Consider the following 24,366-nt stretch of genomic DNA (forward strand, 5'->3'; position numbering starts at 1 on the left):
AATTAGTGTTTCCATGAGTTTACTCACTATGGATGTGAGACTCACCGGTCTGTAATTCTCAGCCTCTGTCCTGCAGCCCTTTTTGTGGAGTGGGATTACATTGGCTGTTTTCCAGTCCAAGGGGACTTTTCCCGCCTTCAAGGAAAGATTGAAGAGCACAGACAATGGCTCTGCCAGGACATCACACAGCTCTCTAAGCACCCTGGGGTGTAGATTGTCCGGTCCCATGGCTTTGTTCACTTTGAGTTCACTAGGACAACATATGCTATTCCACCACAGGGCCTTGGTTCTCCATGTGCTGTCCCATTCCAAATAAAAGCCCTCTTTTTGTAAGGGCCAGAATGTTTAGATGAGTCATTTTTAGGGAAAACAAAATAGCCATCTTGCAGTTTCAAATATGGTTATTTTCCCAACCCGACTTTTGGACATCCTCGCAGAAACATCCAAAGTTGGATTTAGATGTCTTATCAAAAATGCCCCTCCTTCCACATCACTAAATTCAGAATTTTGTCCTTGCCTGAAAAGTGGCAGAAAAATCCAGATTTTTGACACTCATACTAAATGACCACTTATGCTTAGGGTTACCGGTAAGACGTCTGGATTTATCGGACATGTCCTCCTTTTGAGGACATGTCTGGGGGTCCAGATGGCTTTTCAAAATTTGGCTTCTGACATCGGGATGACATCTGCAAACTCAGTCACGCACAATGTCATCGCTTCACATCCGTGGATGCTGTTCTGATGCACAAACAGGTAAAGGGAGTGGGGCTGGAGGCAGGATGGGGCATGAAGCGAGCAGAACTGGGCGGGCCATGGGTCCGGATTTTCCTTCAGGAAAATCTGGTAACCCTACTTATGCCTGAGTCCTGACCACAATCAGAAGGATTGTAAAGAGTGAGTTCAAATGTCACGATGAGCATGAAAGCATCATCAATCATCTACATGGGCATTTTGAGAAGAAGCTGTCAGAAGGTGAACTTTCATTACTCAGGGCTTTATGCTTTAAAATCACCATTAAAATCCTGTGGGTATCTGTGGTATCAGTATCCAGATAAGGCCTGGCATTACATTTCCAGGTTCAATGCCAACCGCGAGAGTCAGCCTGGCTAACTCCTGTGGTCTGAATATTGGTCTCTGTGTATCTAATTCAAATTCTATTTTGTTAATCTGTCCTTCTTTTAAGAGTGCCCAAAAGGAACTCTTATAGGAACCACCCAAAGCATGGGGGTCTGCTGTCTGGCAGTGCCTTAGGATGACGATCTGCCACACTGGCTATGAGATCATCCAACCTTTTTCCAAAGAGCCCCTTACTCAAAGTAGCCTTAGAGGCATTGAATTTCTGGTCTATTTTTAGATACTTTTATGAGGAGCCATTGAAAAGTTCTCATCCCAACCAAGAAGAGCCATGAAACTTACAAATTATTCCATACTTTTCTTGATACTTTTTGTTTCAATGATATGAAATGAAATGAAAAGTGTCAAGAAAAGTGTGGAATTACTTGTAAATTTCATGGCTCCACATTATTCCCTTCTTGGGCTGAGAACTTTTCAGCACCCCCTCATACTTGTTGCAGCTATACAGCAGAACATATTTTATTTGGTTGGGGAGTTCCCTTTGTCCTCCTTGTTATTTCTCTTAAGATTTATCAACTGCTTTGGTATGAACTGAGGAGGAGGGACTTTGATGAGGAACAAGGAGGTGGACTGAAGAAAGCGAGTATGGGATATAAAAGCCTACTCGGGAGTATGGGATATAAATTCCACTGTCTAGACTACTATGCCCATTTACTAAAAAGAAGATTATCAAGATAAGAATCTACTCGAGAGGTATGGGATATAAAAGCCTACTTGTGAGTATGGGATATAAATTCCACTGTCCAGATTACTATGCCCATTTACTAAAAAGAAGCATATCAAGGTAAGAATCTAATCTTCCCATAGCAGTGTGGATTGTTTCTGTCTTTTGATATATATATTTTTTTATTTGTGCAGTGATATCAAGCCATATTGCACCAAGCTACTATTTTAGATATAGAGAAAGTAAAATGTTAATAATTGTGCAAAGTATGACGCCAGGCTTTTCCTTTATTTTTTAGTTTGTAGCGATTATAAATGATCGAAATACTCATCAAATCTATAACAATTTGCCAGTCCTTCTTTGCTTAGCTGACTTAAGGGTTTAAAAAAAAAAAATTTATGTTTATGTTTATTAAAACCTTTATATACCGCGTATATAGCCAAAAAGGCTCAAAGCGGTTTACAATATATAATTCAAACAATTTTGAAAAGAACTCCATTCAAAAATAGAAAAGAAAGAAAAGAAGAGAATTAAAAAAAAATATACATAATATTCTGTAACAATCAAATTATCAATAATAAAAATTAACTAATTAATGCAAACTAAAAATAAATACAGGGAAAGTACTACAGATTCCAGATACAATTATGGCTTTAGGCACATCATCAGACTACGGTACAAAGTGACCTTAGAGTCATTTCCACATACTAAAACCATTTTTACCGCTGGGATAAAATGGCTGATATTCCAATTTTTCATTAATAATTTATTACATTTCATGTGCTAATTTTCCCATTAGCATGTGCAGTGGCATAACGAGGGTGAGAGACATCCGGGGCTTTAGTACCCCTCCCCCACCCTCTTCTCTGCCCTCTGCTTCTTCCCCGATCCCCCCTGCCACGAGCACACCCCCTTCCCTTCCCCCATGCCACTAGTTGTTCACTGCTGCGAGCAATAAGAACTTCAGTATGCTCCTCATGACCCCATTGGCTCTCCCTCTGACATCACTTCCTACGTGCCTCACCTGGAAGTGACATCAGTGGGAGAGATGACGCAGTCATGAGGAGCATGTTGAAGTTGTTGCTCGTGGCGATAAATAACTAGCGGTATGGGGAAGAGAAGGGCGGTTGCGTGCATGGCAAGGGGAGGAGTGGGAAAAGGAGGGGGGCAGAGAGGAGGAAGGGTGGTAGCGCCCCCTCTAATATTGCACCCGGAGCGGTCTGCCTCCCTTTACTATGCCACTGAGCATGTGGCCATTAGTACATGAGCCATTTTCACCACCTATTTTGTAGGTGGTAGACATTCACGTTCTAAACCTACACTAATAAGTTACCTACCCTTTTACAAAACCGTAAAAACAGTTTTTAGCGCAGGCTGGCACACTGAATGCTCTGCGCTGCTCCCAACACTCATAGAGTTCCTATGAGCGTCGGGAGCAGCGCAGAGCATTCAGCGTGCCAGCCTGCACTAAAAACCGCTTTTGCAGTTGTGTAAAAGGGTGGGAGGTTAGTGAATAACACGTCCACTAACCACCCCAGGGCTACAAAATTATATTTTTTAGGGCTTGGGTAGCACATGCATATTCTAAAATTAGCACAGGATGCTGCAGCGCACACCATGATACACCTTTTTTTTTTTTTTTTTGCTACAGTAAGCATTAGTTAGCGCTTGTAAAAGGGCCCCTATGATTGTTACATTTTTTGGGGAGAGAGATGGTATAATGGTAATATATTTTTATTCATCAATAGGTACATTCTTAGATGTAAAAGTTGGCGCACTTTGTGCACTGGCCATCAATGCTTATCTTGCTTCCTGCTTGTATTCATGTGTTCAAAACTTGACCATTATTTTTATGTCATTGTCCATTAGCCTTCTGCTTTCCTCTGCCTCTTTAGTTGTTAATTATTTCCTTCAGTAGTAGACTAGCTAATTTGCCACCAGCATCTCTAAGCACATGACTAGTAAATCTCATTTTCCTTATGGCTAGGTTTTCTATGAGAGTTCTTCCACCTCCCCCCCATCTCTTCCACTCTTTTAGTTGGAATTCTGTCTTTCTAGCTAATTGTCAGAAGTCTTCCAGAATGCCATATTTCAAATGCCTGCATTTTCTTCATGATCTCTTCACTGTGGGGCAATTCCTATGAGTGTTGGAGCATTTACCTCACCAGCCTCAGTAAAAAGCTCTACTGCGGTTTGATAAAAGCTAGCGTTTGTTTGCAAAATCAGAAAACTGATATCAGATATAACTTAAAACATTTTCCTCCTAGATTTCGCATAAGCCAGATCATGAATTGTATCCTCAAATGATATGCTAAGCAGCTTATCGCTTTCTATGCACATGATGCTAAGTGCAGACAGTTTGTCTTGAGACATGGTTGCTCTCAGTTCATTTTTTATTCTCTTTAGCTGTGAAAATGTCCTTTCTCCTGAACAATTTATTACTATTAGACATAAAATTTTCAGAACCCTCCTCCTCCCCATAATTCTGAACTTTTGTGAGGCCCCCTAAAGATTGCGAGGCCCTAAGGGCTCCTTTTATCAAGCCGCGCTAGCGGGGGTTAACACGCGCGGCTTTTCATTATGCGCTAACTCCTACGCTGGCTAAAAACTACCGCCTGCTCAAGAGGAGGCAGTAGCGGCTAGCGCGGCCGGAGGTTTAACGCGCGCTATTACATGGGTTAAACCGTTAGCGCGGCTTGATAAACGGAGCCCTAAGTTGTAGCTTATTTAGTTTATAAGTAAATCCAGCACTGCCAATAAAGCGCTAGCCAGCTGAATATTCCAGATAGCACTGTTGAATATTCCCTCTGACTGCCTCAGTGCTATCTGGACATAAACTCAAAATGATTTCATCTGTATGCCACTTGTTCACAAACATTTAGAGTGTTTTCTTCACTCCTTAGTAATTATACAGCTATACTATTGTAACAGCCTTTTATACAGAATTAAATTCTCAGAACTAAGACAACTTCAACTAGTGCAAAATATGGCAATAAAAATGACTGATTATAAAAAAAGTGATCATGTAACACCACTTCTCCAAGAAAAACATTGGCTCCCCATTACCCCTCGAATCATCTTCAAAACCATTACTCAGAGCTGGATCGAGGACATATGCTAGATGTAATTTACTTGGATTTCAGCAAAGCCTTTGATACAGTTCCTCATAGGAGGCTGTTGAACAAACTTGAAGGGCTGAAGTTAGGACCCAAAGTGGTGAACTGGGTCAGAAACTGGCTGTCGGACAGACGCCAGAGGGTGGTGGTTAATGGAAGTCGCTCGAAGGAAGGAAAGGTGACTAGTGGAGTCCCTCAGGGTTCGGTGCTGGGGCCAATCCTGTTCAATAGTATGTGAGTGACATTGCTGAAGGGTTAGAAGGAAAAGTGTGCCTTTTTGCAGATGATACCAAGATTTGTAACAGAGTAGACACCGAAGAGGGAGTGGAAAATATGAAAAAGGATCTGCAAAAGTTAGAGGAATGGTCTAATGCCTGGCAACTAAAATTCAATGCAAAGAAATGCAGAGTAATGCATTTGGGGATTAATAATAGGAAGGAACCGTATATGCTGGGAGGAGAGAAGCTGATATGCACGGATGGGGAGAGGGACCTTGGGGTGATAGTGTCCGAAGATCTAAAGGCGAAAAAACAGTGTGACAAGGCAGTGGCTGCTGCCAGAAGGATGCTGGGCTGTATAAAGAGAGGCGTAGTCAGTAGAAGGAAGAAGGTGTTGATGCCCCTGTACAGGTCATTGGTGAGGCCACAACACTTGGAGTATTGTGTTCAGTTTTGGAGACCGTGTATGGCGAAAGACGTAAGAAGACTTGAGGCGGTCCAGAGGAGGGCGACGAAAATGATAGGAGGCTTGCGCCAGAAGACGTATGAGGAGAGACTGGAAGCCCTGAATATGTATACCCTAGAGGAAAGGAGAGACAGGGGAGATATGATTCAGACGTTCAAATACTTGAAGGGTATTAACGTAGAACAAAATTTTTTCCAGAGAAAGGAAAATGGTAAAACCAGAGGACATAATTTGAGGTTGAGGGGTGGTAGATTCAGGGGCAATGTTAGGAAATTCTACTTTACGGAGAGGGTAGTGGATGCCTGGAATGTGCTCCCGAGAGAGGTGGTGGAGAGTAAAACTGTGACTGAGTTCAAAGAAGCGTGGGATGAACACAGAAGATTTAGAATCAGAAAATAATATTAAATATTGAACTAGGCCAGTTACTGGGCAGACTTGCACGGTCTGTGTCTGTATATGGCCGTTTGGTGGAGGATGGGCAGGGGAGGGCTTCAATGGCTGGGAGGGTGTAGATGGGCTGGAGTAAGTCTTAACAGAGATTTTGGCAGTTGGAACCCAAGCACAGTACCGGGTAAAGCTTTGGATTCTTGCCCAGAAATAGCCAAGAAGAAAAATTAAAATAAAATAAAAAAATTTAAATTGAATCAGGTTGGGCAGACTGGATGGACCATTCAGGTCTTTATCTGCCGTCATCTACTATGTATGTTACTATGTCACATAGTCTAAGTGGTTTACATTCAGGTACTCAAGCATTTTCACCTTTCTGTCCTAGTGGGCTCACACTCTATCTAATGTACCTGGGGCAATGGGGGATCAAGTGACTTGCCCAGGGTCACAAGAAGAAGCATTGGATTTGAACCCACAACCTCAGGGTGCTGAGGCTGTAGTTCTAACCACAGCATCACACACTCAAAATTCACTATTCTGGCATACCACTTTACCTTTCCAATTATTCAAACCCTTACGTCTCATCTAGAACAGTGTTCTTCAATCCGATGCCGGTCCGCAGAAATTTTATGCCGGTCCACAGGGCTGGCATGTGCATTGGGACCAAGACAGTGTTCTTCAGCCGCCGGTCAGTGTTGCAATCGATGAAGCATAATCTTCAGTCTGGCTCCCTCTTCCTCACTGCTGCAGTGCACAAAGCCACAAACAGTGGCTCCTACACACGTCCTGAACTGGAAGCCTTCTCTGATGTCACAACATCAGAGTGAAGGTTTCCGGATGAGGCACGGGACGCACGAGGAGCCGCTGCCCACTGCTTTGTACACTGTGTCAGTGAGGAAGGGGGAGCTGGTCCAAAGATAACGCCGGGAGCGGCATAAAATGGTCAGACAGGAGCAGGCCAGAAGGTAAGGCACAGCATGGAGGGAGGGAGACAACAAAGGTAGGGGGAATGATTTTACTTTTAAATTTAGCGAAAGATTTGTGTCAATTTTGAGAATTTACACCTGATGTCTGTATTTTCCACTGTTCAGGAAGAAATGCATTTGTTTCTTTTTCTCTGGGGTTGTACTGCATCCAGAGTCTTGCATCTTAGGGTTTGTTTATATATATTAGTACTTTTAGTTTTTGGTCTCGTATTTGCATGGGGTTATCTGTTTTCTGGTAGGAATGAATGTTGAGAAGCATACAATGTGCTTTGTGTAGTTTAATTTTGTGGTTAACCATTATGTGTTAATAAGATTATATTGTGTGTGTGAATGTATATATGAAAAATGAATGGAAAAATGGTGTTATAATTAGTACTATTATGGGGCGAGGTCTGGGGTGGAGATTGGGCAGAGATGAGCAGGGTCTGGCCCACAACTTAGCCCAATGTTCTTCAACTGCCTGTCCGCGGCCCAGTGCCAGTCCACAAAATAATTATTTTCTTTACGCCAGTCCACAGGTGTCAAAAGGTTGAAGAACACTGATCTAGAACATTAAGATCATCTCAATCTAATTTATTAAACATCCCCTCACTGCATCATAGGTCCAACTCTTTGGAGTGCTCTACACCTGTAATTACAACTGATTAGGTCTTATACTGATTTTCTCTTTTGCAAGGCTTACAACCCTTAATCCTTAGATATTCTAAGCCCTGGAGACTCTATGGCCTTTAGCCGAAGATTCCTACATATTCTAATATTTTAGCTTTTTCCCCACTCTCAAAACTGCTATTTTAAATAGAGTTCTTTAATTTCTCTTCCTTGGATTTTTTTCTACTCTTGATTTTACATTTTACTGTATAAATCACTCTGGAAGTTTCACTTTATCAAATTTTAATAAATGCAAAACCTGTTTGTGGGTGGAGCTTGGGTAGAACTGAAGGTTATCCAGTTAACAATGATAAACAGACTGCTAACCAGGTAGGTAACCAAACAAAAGTTAAGAAGGCTGTCCCAACTTTATCTGGTTAGTCAACCAGTTAGTGATTTGAATGTTACTGCTAACCAGACGGCATTATTGGTCAATGCTTTTTCCAGATATTCAGTGTCAGCTGGCATCCAGATACTGGTGCTGCTATCAGGGCAGGATTAATTCGTCGAGGGCCCCTAGCCACACAAGTACACTGGGCCCCCTGCCACGCCCCACCCCACCATACGCCCAGGCGGAAACAGGAAGCTGCGTCAGAGGGAAGCTTTGGGCAAGCAGCACAGCTTGAAAAATTACAGTTCCCATTACCTTTCTTACCCGCGTTGCTTGTTTGTCTTACTTTCTGTCGATGAGGGGGGGTGCCGATCGGGGTGGAGCCCACGTTGCCAATTGGGGGGGCCCGCGTTGCTGATCGATGCTGGAGGAGCCCATCGCCGTTTGGAAATAACAATGTCGATACCTTCCTTCATCGGGCCCCCTAACCATTTCGGGCCCTAGGCACATGCCTACTTGGCCTATTGATTAATCCTGCCCTGGCTGCTATGGATATTGGTCCCTTACTCTCAGATTCTATAAAGGTCACTGACATGCTAAATTTTGCATGCCAAATTTTGAGTGTGATCCTGAGATGAATGCACAAAATAATTACTTAATAAACCAAATGACACCAATTTTTGGGGCATAAATTATGTGGATTTGTGCGTGTCGTACCAACATGCTATTCTATAAAGTTGTGTGCTGACATTGTCTCACATGAAACCCAAAAGGAGCATGGCCACGGAAGGGGCATGGGCAGGGAAGGGGCATTGCCATATTTTATAGTTTATTGATTTGTATCCTGCCTTACACAAAGTGGGTCACAGCAAAAACATACCTAATCAAAAGTATAACGATACATACATAGCAGAACAATCACAACCAATAAGAAGCAAATAAGCAACCAGCGCTCCATCATACAACCTAAACTTCAGGTCCCCTATTTCATCTTACAAAAAAAGGTGTCTTTTTAGTAGATTTTGGACATTTTCCAAAGTTTCCTGCTATCGTATATACATTGGAATCTCGTTATGATGTTATAGAATCCAGGGGTTGCACTCTCAACTGCGTGCCAGGATTTGCTTGGTATAAGTCCACTTGCCCGAAGTAAATTGCGGGACTTGGCACTAAGTGGTATTCTATAAAGGATGCTTGGGGCCGTATTCTACACACTGCGCTGTTATCGGCGGCTGTCTTAAAGATAGCAGCCGATCACGTGTCAATCACACAATGGCACTATTTGTAGAATCGTGGCTACCTCAAACTTAGGTGCCAGAAATGTAGGCCAAGGTTTTCAAAGCCTACATTTTCAGCGCCTATGTTTGATGTGAATAGCATCTATGGCAGCGCCTAAGGACGCCTAAGGTAATTTCTGGCATTAGCCACGCCTACTTCAATCTTAGATATCCTTAGGTGCCAACATAAATGCGATCTAGGTGCCAGTTTTGTAGGTGATGCTAGGCACCTACTTTTTTGGTTTTAAACATAAGAACATAAGCAATGCTTCCGCTGGGTCAGACCTGAGGTCCATCGTGCCCAGCAGTCCACTCACACGGCAGCCCAACAGGTCCAGGACCTGTGCAGTAATCATCTATCTATACCTCTCTATCCCCTTTTCCAGCAGGAAATTGTCCAATCCTTTCTTGAACCCCAGGACCGTACACTGCCCTATTACACCCTCTGGAAGCGCATTCCAGGTGTCCACCACTCGTTGGGTAAAGAAGAACTTCCTAGCATTCGTTTTAAATCTGTCCCCTTTCAACTTTTCCAAGTGTCCTCTCGTTCTTTTATTTTTCGAAAGTTTGAAGAATCTGTCCTTCTCTACTCTCTCTATGCCCTTCATGATCTTATAAGTCTCTATCCTATCCCCTCTAAGTCTCCTCTTCTCCAGGGAAAAGAGACCCAGTTTTTCTAATCTCTCAGCATATGAAAGGTTTTCCATATCTTTTATTAGACGTGTCGCTCTCCTCTGAACCCTCTCAAGTAACGCCATATCCTTCTTAAGGTACGGCGACCAATATTGGACGCAGTATTCCAGATGCGGGCGTACCATCGTCCGATACAGCGGCAGGATAACTTCTTTCGTCCTGATTGTAATACCCTTCTTGATTATACCTAGCATTCTATTCGCTCTCTTCGCGGCCGCTGCGCATTGTGCCGTCGGTTTCATTGTCATGTCCACCATTACCCCCAAGTCCCTTTCTTGGGTACTCTCGTTCACTAACATCCCTCCCATTGTATAGTTGTACCTCAGGTTTTTGCTTCCCAGATGCAATACTTTACATTTCTCAACATTGAACTTCATCTGCCATCTCGTTGCCCATTCCCCTAGTTTGTTCAAGTCTCTTTGCAATTCTTTGCAGTCCTTTTTAGTCCGAGCTCCACTAAATAGTTTGGTGTCGTCCACAAATTTTATTATCTCACACTTCGTCCCTGTTTCTAGGTTGTTTTTGGATGGCTTTGGCGCTTAAATTAGGTGCCTAACCTATGGCGCCATTTATAGAATATGGGCCTTGGTGAGAAGCACCCTTTATAAAATGAAATCTTTCCAATACCTATCTTTCAGCACCATTTACTGAATCTGGCCCTTAATGTTCACATAGGTGCTGTGGTATAAACTTACCTGCCACGTGTTTCATTTTCCAATCCTGCCCAAAACATATCCTTAAGAATGTGTCCTCTTAAACACAGTGAAACGCATATGCAGTTTGTGACCCTGTTTGTGCTTTTATCCATTTTGAAGAAGGCAATTCTCAATCAATTTAGGTTCACGAATCACTATTTATCCACGTAAATGGCTTTAAAAATTGCCCCAAATCTACATTTCTCATTTGTATCTTGTCGTTTGCACTCTGTAGCCTTTGCTTACCTCTAAATCTAAGTACAACCTAAAACAAAAGCATGCTAACAGTCCCAATGGTTGCTTTTTTGCATTCTTAATTCTTCTTTTCACTCCTGCTAGACATTTTCCACCTTCTGTGACCCGATAATTTATTATTTATTAGTTTTGTTCCATCATGATTTCTGTTTTTTGAATACTTTTAGCTCACGATTTCCATTTTCTGAGTTAAATCCCATTTCTAGATACAGGCTATGCAAAATATATTATCTCTTAAAGGACTTCTATCTTATTAAGATCTGAACACATTTTTGACCAGTTTAATACAGTATTAATCTCGTCTGTAAGCTTTGAAGGCTTTAAAAGGAAGATCATGTAGACAAGAAACTTACCAATGCAATTGTTTATGTTTATGTTTATTAAGAATTTGATATACCGCTCCCACATTTTACTGACCTAAGCGGTTTACAATGAAACAATTAAATACAGAAAGGAACTCCATTGAACATATTCCGATAGGAAAGGTAGAGATATATACACATCCTAACAAGTATCCCTTATGCGTGAAAACAAAAATTACAAAAATTGCTTTAAAAATAAATATAAAAATAAAATTAAAATAGGTTTAAGAAAATTAGAAAATTAAATATAGAAAATTTCTTAAAGCGAAAGTGTCACTAAGATTTAGGGCTCCTTTTACGAAGCCGCGTTAGCAGCTTAACGCGTGTAATAGCGCGCGCTAATATGCCGGCCGCGCTAGCCGCTACCGCTTCCTCTTGAGCAAACGGTAGTTTTTCAGCTAGCGGGGGTTAGCACGTGATTAAAAAGCCACATGCGATAAAGCCGCTAACGCGGCTTTGTAAAAGGAGCCCTTAATATTTATTAATAATAATAATAATAATAATAACAGTTCATATACCGCAATACCGTGAAGTTCTATGCGGTTTACAAAAGAATACAAGAGGTACAAAATGAGTGACCTGAAGAGAGAGGAGAGTGGGAAATAGGTCAAGAAAACAGTTGTTGAGAGTGGAGCGCGGGTCAGTTGTCTAGGCACTTCAGGAATAGGTATGTTTTTAGGCGCTTCCTGAATTCCTCGTAATTGGAGGGTGAGAGCAATTGTTTTAGGTCTTTACCCCATAATGCTGCTTGATGTGAGAGTAGGTGTTCGTAGTGTTTTTTTAATTTGCAACCTCTGACTGGAGGGGAAACGAAGTTCAGGTGTGAGATTCTCTTGTGTTTGTTGGTGGAGAAGGTGAAAAGGTCTGTTATGTATTTAGGGGCTAGACCATATAGTACTTTGAAGCAGATGCAGGCGAACTTAAACTTTATGCGTGCTTCTGTCTGTAGCCAGTGTAACTGCCGGTAATAAGGAGTTGCTTGTTCATACTTCTTTAACCCGAAGATAAGTCTGACCGCTGCATTTTGCACAAGCTGCAGACGTTGCATGTTTTTTTAGGAAATTGTTAAGTAGGCGATGTTGCAGTAGTCGAGTTGACTTAGTACGAGGATTCTGAATGCTATTTAAGATCACTCAAAATGAATGTATTGAGATTTCCACTGCAATAGGGGAGACATTCCAGACAAGTGATAGTATCCCAATAGCCATATGCCATCTGCAGAAGGAATTCCAAGTTTCCAAGTTTATTGTAAATTTGATTGAATGCTTATCAAATACTAAGGGTTCCTTTTACTAAGGTGCATTAGGGCCTTAACAAGCGAAATAGCGCGCTCTAAATTGCCATGCGCGCTAGACCTTAACACCAGCATTGAGCTGACGTTATTCTAGAAGCGTACCGCGCGCGATAATTTTGTGTTTTTTAAAAAAAATTATTTATTTCTTATTCAACAAAATTTACAAGACTACATCTTGCTACAATAAACACAGGGAGGCAAAAACAACACAGAAGTATTATAAACTCATACTTATAGAAATAAAAAGCATTTCTTTATCCCCTTCTTAGACCACAATCTTTGGGGGGTGGTCAATCAAGAAAATATATGAGAGAAAAATTAAAGAAGAATTTAATTAACAAATAGGCTTAATGTATCTAAGCACCAGCTATTAAAATTTCGTTATCCCTCAGTCCTTGACGATCTTCTTCACATCCAGGAATTCCTTCAGATGGTTTGGAGAAAAAAAAGTGTATTTGACTCCCAAATACCTAACCAAGCATTTGCAGGGGTATGCTAGAAGAAACGTTGCTCCCAAATTAATAGTATCTTGACGCATAGGTAATTTTGTGAGTGCGCTAAAAACGCTAGCGCACCTTAGTAAAAGGAGCCCTAAGCATTTTACAACAATAAAATAAGGCTAGAACACTGCCCATACGCCGAGAGGTTGGATAGGCTGGGGCTCTTCTCTCTGGAAAAAAGGAGGCCTTCAAGATCATGAGGGGCATAGAGAGGGTGGATAGGGACAGATTCTTCAGACTGAAGGGGACAACAAGTACGAGGGGGCATTCGGAGAAACTGAAGGGAGATAGGTTCAGAACAAATGCAAGGAAGTTTTTTTTCACCCAAAGGGTCGTGGACACTTGGAATGCGCTACCGGAGGAAGTGATCAGGCAGAGTACGGTACAAGGATTCAAACAGGGATTGGACGGATTCCTGAGGGATAAAGGGATCGTGGGATACTGAGAGAGGTGCTGGGATGTAACACAGGTATAGAAAGCTAACCAGGTAATAAGTATAGAAATCCAACCAGGTCGTGCATGTGCAAGACCGGAGGGTTAGGACTTCGATGGGAAGATAGGACTCAATGGGAAACCAAGGTGGCAAGGGGGCCCCTTCTGGTGATTCAGACAGGTCGTGACCTGTTCGGGCCGCCGCGGGAGCGGACTGCCGGGCAGGATGGACCTATGGTCTGACCCGGCGGAGGCACTGCTTATGTTCTTATGTTCTTAAGGGGTAAGCACAAAATTAAAAACAATAATAAACAGACCAATTTTACTCAGACAAACACAAAATTAATGTGCTAAGAACGAGCAGGAAAGGGGGAAGAACTACAATAAATACAGGAAAGAGAACGTATATGGGAGGAAAGCAAAAGCCTTTAGTACGTGCAGGCTAAACGTCATGCCGTTCCTTTTAATAAGAGATGTAGCGCCGTGCTTGCTTGTTTGCTCGGAACCGACATTGGCGTGTAAATCCTCAGACAACGTAATAAGTAACTTTTGTGCAATAGAGAATGTTTTTAAATAGCTTTTTTCTTTTAATCATTAATATTTAGCTCTTTTCTCTTAGCGTTGCTTGAGTTATATCCCTGAAGCAGCAGGGTGAAAAGTCTGTCCCGCCAAAACGCAGGCCTTGTTGTAAGACTGTAAAAATAAGCAACGGCCTTGGTTTCAAAAAGAGCAAAGTCGAGCTAAGTATTTTAAGCATTGAATAACACCTTTTACAAAGCTGCGTTAGCAGCTTTATCGCACGCACATTTTTAGTGCGCGCTAACCCCTGCGCTAGCTGAAAAAATACCGCCTGCTCAAGAGGAGGCGGTAGTGGCTAGCGCGGCCGGCAAATTAGTGCGTGCGGCTTTGTAAAAGGAGCCCTATATGAAATACAACTGTATGAATTGCAGTGGATTGAATGAACTGAAGTATTTATGGCACATAAGCACTTTTGATGAAGCACTTTAAAGCAGTAGTGTACTTTAAAAGGGAAAAGGTAAGTCAAATATTTTAAATAATTGAAGAAAACTGAATTGTACTGAATTGAATTGGATCAAATGAAGTGAATTGATTTGGAGCGTTTTAATAATAATAATAATAATAATAATAATTTATTTCTTATATACCGCTATACCCTAAGTTCGAAGCGGTTTACAGTGAAATTGTGTCTAGAGGGAGTACAGGGTTAACAGAAGGATACAGGATATTACAAAGTGAGCAGGTACTGGGTGGTTACAATAAGGTACGAAATATTAACACGAAAAAACAGTTACAGTATGTTTACAATGAGGTACAGGGTACTGGGGTGTTTACAGAAAGGTACAAGATATTAACAAGAGACCGGTTACAGGATGTTTACAATAAGATACAGGAAAGTATAAGGTAAGCGGGTACTGGGGTGATTACAGTAAGGTTCAGATATTGACAAGAGAACAGTTATAGGATGTTTACAATCAGATACAGGATGTTATACTAAGTTATAGGATGATACAATATGAACAGTTACTAAGGATCAGTGCTGTTTACAGCTAGATATATATGATAAGCGTAAGAGAGGTAAAGCATAAGACGTTGGGGGAGGGGAAAAGGACTTTCGATGTGGTTTATAATTGGTAGGGGGAGGGTTTAGGTGGTGTTGAAGAGGCGGGTCTTCAGAGATTTTCTGAAGTCCACGTATGATGTGGCTTCAAGTATTGGTTTTGCTAGCCATGTGTTTAGTTGAGCTGCCTGGAAGGAAAGCATTCTGTTTAGGTACTTCTTGTAGTGGCATGATTTCAGGGATGGGTAGGTAAAGAGGTTTGTTCTGCGGGAGGTCTTTTTTGGGCAGTAGGTGAGGAATTGGGAGGCTAGGTAGGTTGGTAGCATTCCGAAGATCGCTTTGAAGCTGATGCAGGCAAACTTGAAGAGTATTCTGGATTCTACTGGTAGCCAGTGGAGTTTTTGGAGGTATGGAGAGATATGTTCCCATTTCTTGAGTCCGAAGATGAGACGGACGGCAGTGTTTTGGATTAATCTTAGCTTTTGGAGGGACTTTTTGTATGCTCCCAAGAATATGATGTTGCAGTAGTCCAGAGTACTCAAGATGGAGGCTTGTACTAGTAGACGAAAGGATGATTCATCGAAGAATTTTTTGATGGTGCGAAGTTTCCATAGGGTAGAGATACATTTTTTGAACATTAGGTCAGTGTGTTTTTCTAGTGTTAGGTGCCTGTCAAGGGTAACCCCTAGTATTTTAATAGATTGATCAATTTCGTAATCTTTGCCATTCATGTGGATCTTGTTATCTTTTATCTGCTCGTTGGGAGAGGCTAAGAAAAATTTGGTTTTTTCTGTGTTCAGTTTGAGTTTGTAGGCCTTCATCCAGAGCTCAATTTGGTTTAGGATATTGGATAGGTAAGTGATGAAACTCGGAGAAATATCGGATAATGGAAGTACGACGGTGATATCATCAGCATAGATGTGGAAGGTGAGATTTAAGCTCTGTAATAGGTGTCCCAATGAGATGAGGTCGCTTTGCTCTTACAGCATGGCTTTTGCATGTGCAGTTTTAGCGCACACAGACTATTCGGAGGTAGCTATTGCTACGCTTCTCAAGTCTATGAAGTTGACTACTGTGCCTGCCTCTGCTAGGGCACGGCAGACTTTCCAGCACTGGTGTGACCAGGAACGAATGGAGCCATATTCCGCTCCGCTTTCAGTGGTTCTTGTATTTCTTCTGCCTGGTCTAACTACAGGCCTCACTGTGGCATCCCTTTGTGTCCAAGTGGCTGGGCTCTTTTGTTTCAGAGGCTGGAATCATCCTTAGTCTTGTCTGTCTCACCATGCCCATTGCCAGATTTCTACACGGGGCTTTTTCCATTAGACTGCCGATTACACCACTGCACCCTTTGTGAGACCTCAACTGTGTGCTGTTTGGCTTTACCGCAGCTCCTTTGGAGCCTATTTGGGATGCTTCCCTCTTGGCCTTGACTTTCCAGATTGTCTTTCTGGTCGCTGTTACTTCAGCGAGCCATGTCTCAGAACTTCAAGCTCTTTCTTGTAGAGAGCCGTTCCACTGATTCTTAGTGTCAGGTCTTCCTTGTGCACAGTTCCTTCTTTCCTGCCAAAGTTGATTTCGGCTTCCATGTTAATCAGGAGCTGCGTTTGCCTGTTTTCCAGCCTACTGGTTCCAGGCCACAAGATCATCTTTTGAAGAAACGTGATCTACGCAGGGTGCTTCTTTGCTACCTGGAAAACACTAACTACTTTCGTCTCTCTGACCTTCTGTTAGTGCTGACTCATTCTGTTGAGTGAGGCATCCCCGCTTTCAAGGCCACCATTTCCAGATGGATCCCTAGGGCCATTTTGTCAGCCTATATTCTGGCTGGGACTCAGTCTCTGCTCTCCGTTAAAGCGCATTCATCTAGGACTATGGCTTCTTCATGGGCTGAAGTTAATGTGGTGTCCCTTGAGGAAATATGCCTGGGAGCAACATGGTCCTCTTTGCAAAAGTTTGCCAATATTACAGAGTGGATGTGGTGGAGAGACAGGACTCTGCCCTCAGGTCCTCGGTTTTCCAGGTTGGCGCAGTTAGCCCGCCCTGGCATTTAGGGACTGTTTTGGTACATTCCATTTGTCTAGAATGTCTCCCCTATTGCACTTGAAAAAGAGATTATGTACTTATCTTGGTAAGCTCTTTTCCAGTAGATAGGGGAGACATTCTAGACTCCTGCCCTGTCCTTCTTGCACCTGCCTACTGTCTGCTTCTGCTTATCCAAGTTGATTCTTAGATGTTAGTCATCCCTTGGGCTGGGAAGACTCTGTTTATATGTTACTGTTTTATACAGGGGTTGTTTCTGAGCAACTCCGATTCATAGGAGGGGGGAAGGGGGAAGACAGATGTTAGACCATAGGAGAGGGAAAGAGAGGGAGGATATCATGCACAGGGATGGTAGGAGTGGGAAAAGGAAAAGAGATGGAAGAAATGCTGTTTATATATAGATGAGAATAGATGAGAAGAAAGAGGGAGGAGATGACACACATGGATGTGGGGAAAGGCAGAGAGAGGGAGGACATAGTGCACATGGGTAGATGGAAAGAGAAGACATGGAAAAGTAGACAGATTTGAGGAGGAAGCAAAAAAAAGGTAAGAAAGTTGAATGTTAAAAGTTAATGATGGATGTAGGGCAGAAAGTGAAGGAGAAACCAAAGGTGGTTGTAGGGCAGAAATGGAAGGAGAGAAAAACAACAAATGAATAAGAAGGCCCTAGAAAGAGAGTTAAGAGCACAGACAGAAGAAAGGGAACCAGAGACTGGGAAAAGATGAGTAGAAAAATAAAATCACCAGACAACAAAGGTAGGAAAAGTGATTTTATTTTCAATTTAGTGATTGAAATGTGTCAGTTTTCAGAATTTGCATTTGCTACCTATATTTTGCAATGTTCAGGAAGAAATGTATTTCTTTCTATTTCTCTGGTGTTGTACTGCATACAGAGTCTGGCATCTTAGGGTTTCATTTTAGTTTATGGCCTGTATTTGCATAGGGTTTATTTGTGTTCAGCATGTGTGATCATGGCCAGGTGTTCTGGTAGGGATGAATGTTGTAAAGCGCTATTGTTGTCATGGCCCCAAGTAGAAAGATATTTGTAGGTAGTTTATCCATGTTTTGGAAGGCCCTGAGCTCGGGGATGTGTCTGGAAGGCCTCTGAATATGCGTGGACGTTGACGTGAATGATATCACACCTATATACATATGAGCGTGATGTCATCGTGTCGACATCCACACATGCGTGGAGGCCCTCTAGACATGGCCCAGAGCTCAAGGAAGGAGACATGAGGTTTGTGTGGGGACAGAATGGGGCGGCACTGAGGACAGGACTGGGGGCGAAATGTGGCCAAGACAAGGACCTAATTTGGACGGGTGGGAGAACAAGAGGAGAGAGAGGGAAAGGAGGATTTTAATTACATTGTCTAAAATAAAAATAAAAGGAAGGAGAGAGGGGATGGATAGAACAAGAAGGGAAGGGGGATGTCACTTCTTAAAAGCGATTCTCCATTTATTGTTGTTTTTTTTCCATTTTTCCTTATTTTGGGTTCTCAATTGGAATTTTAATAGGCGTCTTTAAATAGAAATGTTTTAAAGTGTGTTTTGAACTTGTTAAGGGAATTTTCAGAGTGGAGGTGTGGTGGCATTGCGTTCCAAAGTGAAGGCACAACTGCGGAAAAAATGGTGTTTCTAGTCCTAAATAATAAAACCCTAGCCGCGCATGCGCACTCATACCTGCGTGCTTCCGTGATCTCTGATCTGTGAGATGTAGGTCCGTGGCCGCAGGAGTCCCCAGCATCTACTTACACTCGCCGGCAGGATTGGCCACCAGCACTGGACTCCCTGCTCTCCAAAAGATCGTGGTGTCGGTCCTCTCACGAGCCGCACCAGCGTCGGAGAAGGCTTCCGACGCTGGCGGGGATTGAGAGGAGCCGCGGCGACAACTTTAAAACATAAAAAAAAAATTTGCCCGGAGCAGGCCAGACTGCGGGACAGGCAGGGAAACGCTGACAGAAAAGACTACAGTAGCGAGCTGCTCAAAGGGACCAGGCAGGCAGCCAGCCATGCGACGGAGGGCAACACAATTTTAAAAAAGTTAACATGCAGGGACAAGTTGGGCCTGCCTGCGAGCAACGCAATAAGGGAAGGGGGGCCCTTGGAGCAGGCTAGACTGTGGGAAGGGAAGGGGGAGAGGCCAAAAGGAACAGACCACATGTGATAAGAGTAGGGAAGTGGGGTGGGGGAAAATGCTGCTACTGCTACACAGGGACCTGGAGGGGAAGGGAAATACCGCTTCTGCACAGGGAAGTGGGGGGGAGGGGGGGAGGGAAATGCTGTTGCTGCTGCACGGTGAAATGCAGGGAAAAAATGACAGAGTGAGGGAGACATAAAGGAAGAAAGACACAGGTTCAAGAAGAGGGACAGAAAGACAGAGAAAGGGAGCCAAGGAGAGAGAGAGACAGTGGGAGGGAGAGAGAAAGAAAGAAAGAAAGACAGACAGACATATATTCTAGCACCCGTTAATGTAACGGGCTTCAAGACTAGTATAGTATAAATCCTTGAATGAGGGGACTGTCAATAAGTTCTGATTAGTGGATCTAAAGGATATTTGTCTAGAAAGGCAGGCAGGTGGGAAGTTCCAATTTTGAAGATGAGAAGGAGGATCTTATAAGTTGTTTTATGAGAGACTGGTAGCCAATGAGATTTGTAGACAAGTGGGCTAGAAATATTTTAAAATAAATAAATAAATATGTGGAGGTCATGAGGGGACATAGAACAGTAGCAGGGTGATGCAAAAGTTTGTGTGCCCCTCCCTTGTGCTCTGACATCCCCAAAATCCGAGATGTCCTTTCTGTTGTGACCAGTCAGGCTCCGTGTCTGCCATGGTCCCTGTTGTTTACCTATTGTCTACCAGGGGAGCAAGAGAGAAGCAGGACCTGAAAGCAAGCCATGGTCCTATTATCTAGGCCACCACCGGGGGAGTCAGAGAGAGGAGCAGTTCCCTGTTGACTCAGGCGGATCAGGGCGTGTCCCTCCCCTAGAAAGGCCAGCAGTCCTCCACAAACTGGGAGGCAGGATAGGGAGAAAGCTGAGGGCTCTCTTCCCGTGGACCTCCCTGGCTCAAGCAGGAGTAATGGCTGTACACCCATGGAGGTGGAGAAAGCTGGAACCTCTCCAGAAGTATCTGTAGCTGATGAAGAAACTCCCATGGAACTACAAGGAGAGCTACCTGCTGAGGAGCTGTGTGTGTCTCCAGAACCAATGGATGTGGGAGTGGTGATCAGCTCAAACTGAACACAGACTGTGAGTGTTTTGTTCCTATTTTTATGGCTGGTTTCGTTTTTCTGCTCCCAGTCATTTTGCAAAGACTGTTTGAATTGTGCAATGGTGAGAAGAGTTAAGAGTGAGGTGGGGAGGGAGACATTTGCATACATCCAGGAGGGTTTTTTGAAAGCTGTTTTGTGCTTGTGGAAAGGCAAACTTATAGCACTCCTCTTTACCCAGCGCTGATATATTTAGGCTGGATGCTTTATTTTGGTGTTTGTGCTGGAAATGTTTGAGGGAAAACACATTATCCAGGAACTGATTTTGATTCTATGAACTGTGCTTACCTGAGTTCTGCTGTGGAGCAGACTGGGGAAAAGAAGTTAGAGATACCAGCCGCCCTGTGAAAGAATATCACAGGCAGGACTGAGCCATTGAGAAAAGAGATCATGAATCCTGGCAGGGTTTTTACCTCTGCCTTCTTTTTGTTTTTGGTTTGAACATTTATGTACTTCAATGAACTCGGAACCAATTTGATTGTTTGGACATTCTGACTTTATTTTGAATAGTAAATTTTCTTTATTGCCATTCTACAACTGTTGGTGGTTTCTGATTGAGGTCCTTAAAAATCCTGCAGGGTGACTCCAGTCTGAGTCACACGCTGGTGTACTTTTTGTTGGTGGCCACTGAAGGCGCTGCTGAGTCCCGGCCTAGGGCTCCAGTGTGGCTACACTGTGTAGCATCAGTGTGCCTAAAAGGAGGTGCTCAGCTGTAGAAGACCCCCTTGTGTTTCCTTTTCAGTTTGCAGTGAGAAGTGACACCAACATTTCAAAACTGAGTTTAGTTTTATTCTTGGGACACAGTCAATGTGTGACCCCTCACCAAGGGACTCAAACACAAGTTTATTTCCAGTCCTGTACCTATTTAACTTACAAGCTCTCCTGAAAACTTAAACATCACGGAGGGCTGAACCAGGGCAAATCTAGAAGGGACAGATGAAAAGCCTTACCCAGATATGTGACAAAAAATGAGAAAAATCACAGCAGAGGGCCTTTACTTACCTTTGGGCCTGTCATCAGAAAATTGTTCACTGACCTGAAAGAGAGAAAGACAAACCATTAAATGAGATGCAGGTGACCTAATCCTCTTCTCGCAGAACATATTTGGGATTCCTCCCTCACTCTCTTAAAAATTCCAGAAGAGAAAAGAAAATCTTGATTAACGATGACATTATTATTTGCATTTCAGAATATAAAGAAAATGTAGGTTTCTACAATCTTCTGCTGGTAATCAATTGGTGGAATATTTTTCTGTAGTGTTTTGGCAGTCCCCCCAGGACAGTATTACCTCTAGCTGTACAATTATTTCTTTTTTTTTTCCCATGAAAGCTTAGTGGGTAATTGAAGAGGTGAGTTCCCAAAACTGTTAAGTATGAAAAGCTGTTTTCTGGATAAATGCAAGTGTTTATTGTCAGGAATTCTATCCAAAATTCACCACTTTTTCACTGAATAGTGCATATCTTTCAATTAAATGTATTTTAGTGTAAATCTCACATCCCATGGCTGTCTTTAAAGGCAGTCTGTCTCATAGGAACTAATTTTTGAAGAAACTGCAATTAACAGGTTTTGGAACTTACCTCTTCAGTCTTAAAAGTCATTTAAGCACATACAACATGTTCACTTCAAAAGTACGTATGCTGGCAAGAATTAATTTCTTAGAAGGGGGCAAACTAATAACCAAACTAGAAAAAATATTACCCTTATCCAAACCAAAAACTTAAAAATAAACTCTGGAATAATGTTTTGATGAGCCATCAGAGTCACATAGCCCTTCATAACTTTCCCTTCAAAGCATAGGCACTACATTCGAATGCTAATTCTAATCCTGGGTTTATGGACTGCTTTCTCCCCCAAAGTGTCCAGAGCGTTTACAAAAAAATACTGAACTACAGTTAAATGAATGAAGATGAAAAAACATTTTTAAAAAATCAACCTTACTTCAGAAACTGTTGGAAGAGAAAAGGTTTAAGCCTTTTGCTAAAAGCATAATAAGAGGTCTGTTTCTTCACCAGTAAAGGTCTCAACTGCTATTGCTGTACAGTATATGTATATGTATATTAATTAATTGTTATACCATCCTTCAATACAAATTAATAGAGCGGTTTATAAACTAATCAAAGAAAGAAAGAAAGGAACTACAATGCAATAATAGGATAGAATAAATAAAGTACAGAATAACAAATGAAAAAAACTCTATTTGAAAACGATGATGGCAATATCTTTTTATATTGGACACTCTTTAAAGAGACAGATTAACAAAATAGAATTTGAATTAGACACACAGAGATCGATATTCAGACTGCAGGAGTTAGCCGGGCTGACCCCCGCAGTTAGCCGCGAACTTGGAAATTCAATGCCGGGCCCTATCTGGACACCGGTGTTGAATTTCTGGTCTATTTTTAGCTGTTTTTACGACGGGCCGCTGAAAAATTCTCAGCCCAAACAAGAGAATGATATGGATTCATGAAACTTACAAGTTATTCCACACTTTTCTTGACTCTTTTCATTTCAAGAAAAGTGTGGAATAACTTGTAAGTTTTATGAATCCACATCATTCTCTTCATAGTTGGGCTAAGAACTTTTAATCGGCCCCTCATAACCAGTAAGGGATGTTATAACAGTCAAAGATAGACCTGCAATTTATGAGGGTCTATCTCAGGGGTAGGGAACTCCGGTCCTTGAGAGCCATATTCCAGTCGGGTTTTCAGGATTTCCCCAATGAATATGCATTGAAAGCAGTGCATGCAAATAGATCTCATGCATATTCATTGGGGAAATCCGGAAAACCCGACTGGAATACGGCTCTCGAGGACCGGAGTGCCCAACCCCTGGTCTATCTGGTTGCTCAGTTTAGCTGATCAGTTTATGAATATTGGGGCTAACCAGCTATGTCACGCAATATAGCTGATGACCAGATTAGCTACTGATATTCAGCAGCCATCTCACGCTACTGAACCGGCCAGGAGCTGTTCCTGAGTGGTTAATAGAACTGAATATTGGCGTAGACATACTTTAAAAAATACAAATATATATTTAAAATAAGACGGGACATTTATGCATACCAAAATGGTGGGTGTAAATCAGAATCTGTGTGTGGAGGATGAGCTTAATGGTTAGTGCAGTGATCTGAGGACCTGGGGAGCTGAGTTAATTTCCACTGCAGCTCCTTATGACGCTGGGCAGGTCACTTAACCCTCCATTGCCCCAGGTACAAAACTTGTGCTGTGCTTCTTACTGTGGGTTGATGAGGTAAATGCTCCGACACTCATAGGAATTCTATGAACATCAGAGCATTTACTGAAATTAAAAACTATAGAAAAAATGAGATTGTTGAGGAATAGTAGCTGGAAAGTAATGACTACAAATGCCCGAAGTCTAAGCAACAAAGATCAGGATCTGCAAGCCCTGATATTAGAGGCAGACTTGGATATTGTTGCTATCACTGAGATATGGTTCAGTGAGTTCCATGGATTGGATGCCAACATACTGGGCTATAATCTCTTCAGGAAGGACAGAGATGGTAGAAAAGGTGGAGGAGTAGCTCTCTATATAAAGACAGATATCCAAGCAACTGAAATACAGGGCACCTAGGGAAAGGAAGAAGCGATATACATTGTTTTGAAAAGAGAAGATGGAACTTCTATCCACTGGGGTGTTGTCTACAGACCTCTGACTCAAATGCAACAAATTGACAAAGATCTGATTACAGATATACAAAAGTTGGGAAAGAAAGGAGAGATGCTGTTGCTGGGTGATTTCAACCTGCTGGATGTGGACTGTAAAGTTCCATCTGCGGAATCGGAAAGAAGTAGGGAGATCGTGGATGCCTTTCAAAGGGTATGAACCGCTATGTGGAGAGTGATGAGAACAAATACTTCTGTTCGGCATTCACAGATGAAAAACATGGAGAAAGACCATGATTGGATAACAAAATTACACCTAAGAATTGAGTGGATACCGCACCGTTCATGGATGTAAGTGTTTATGAACAACTTGAACAACTGAAGGTGGACAAAGCGA

General features: G+C 42.4%; 1 protein-coding gene across 1 annotated transcript in view; it reads right to left on the bottom strand.

The window, feature by feature from the left end:
• The window catches only part of LOC117359729 (protein Wnt-8b-like), a 40,269-nt gene extending 18,325 nt beyond the window's left edge, over window positions 1-21,944 (bottom strand). Inside the window, exons 1-3 of the mRNA XM_033942946.1 lie at window positions 21,924-21,944; window positions 21,349-21,382; window positions 20,635-20,688 (exon numbers count right to left, since the gene is read on the bottom strand). Coding sequence (XP_033798837.1) covers window positions 20,635-20,688; window positions 21,349-21,382; window positions 21,924-21,944 — 109 coding nt within the window. The remainder of the gene's footprint in view (window positions 1-20,634; window positions 20,689-21,348; window positions 21,383-21,923) is intronic.
• Window positions 21,945-24,366: the final 2,422 nt, after the last annotated feature.

The sequence above is a fragment of the Geotrypetes seraphini genome, chromosome 4, assembly GCF_902459505.1.
Source record: "Geotrypetes seraphini chromosome 4, aGeoSer1.1, whole genome shotgun sequence".
Taxonomy (NCBI): Eukaryota; Metazoa; Chordata; class Amphibia; order Gymnophiona; family Dermophiidae; genus Geotrypetes; species Geotrypetes seraphini.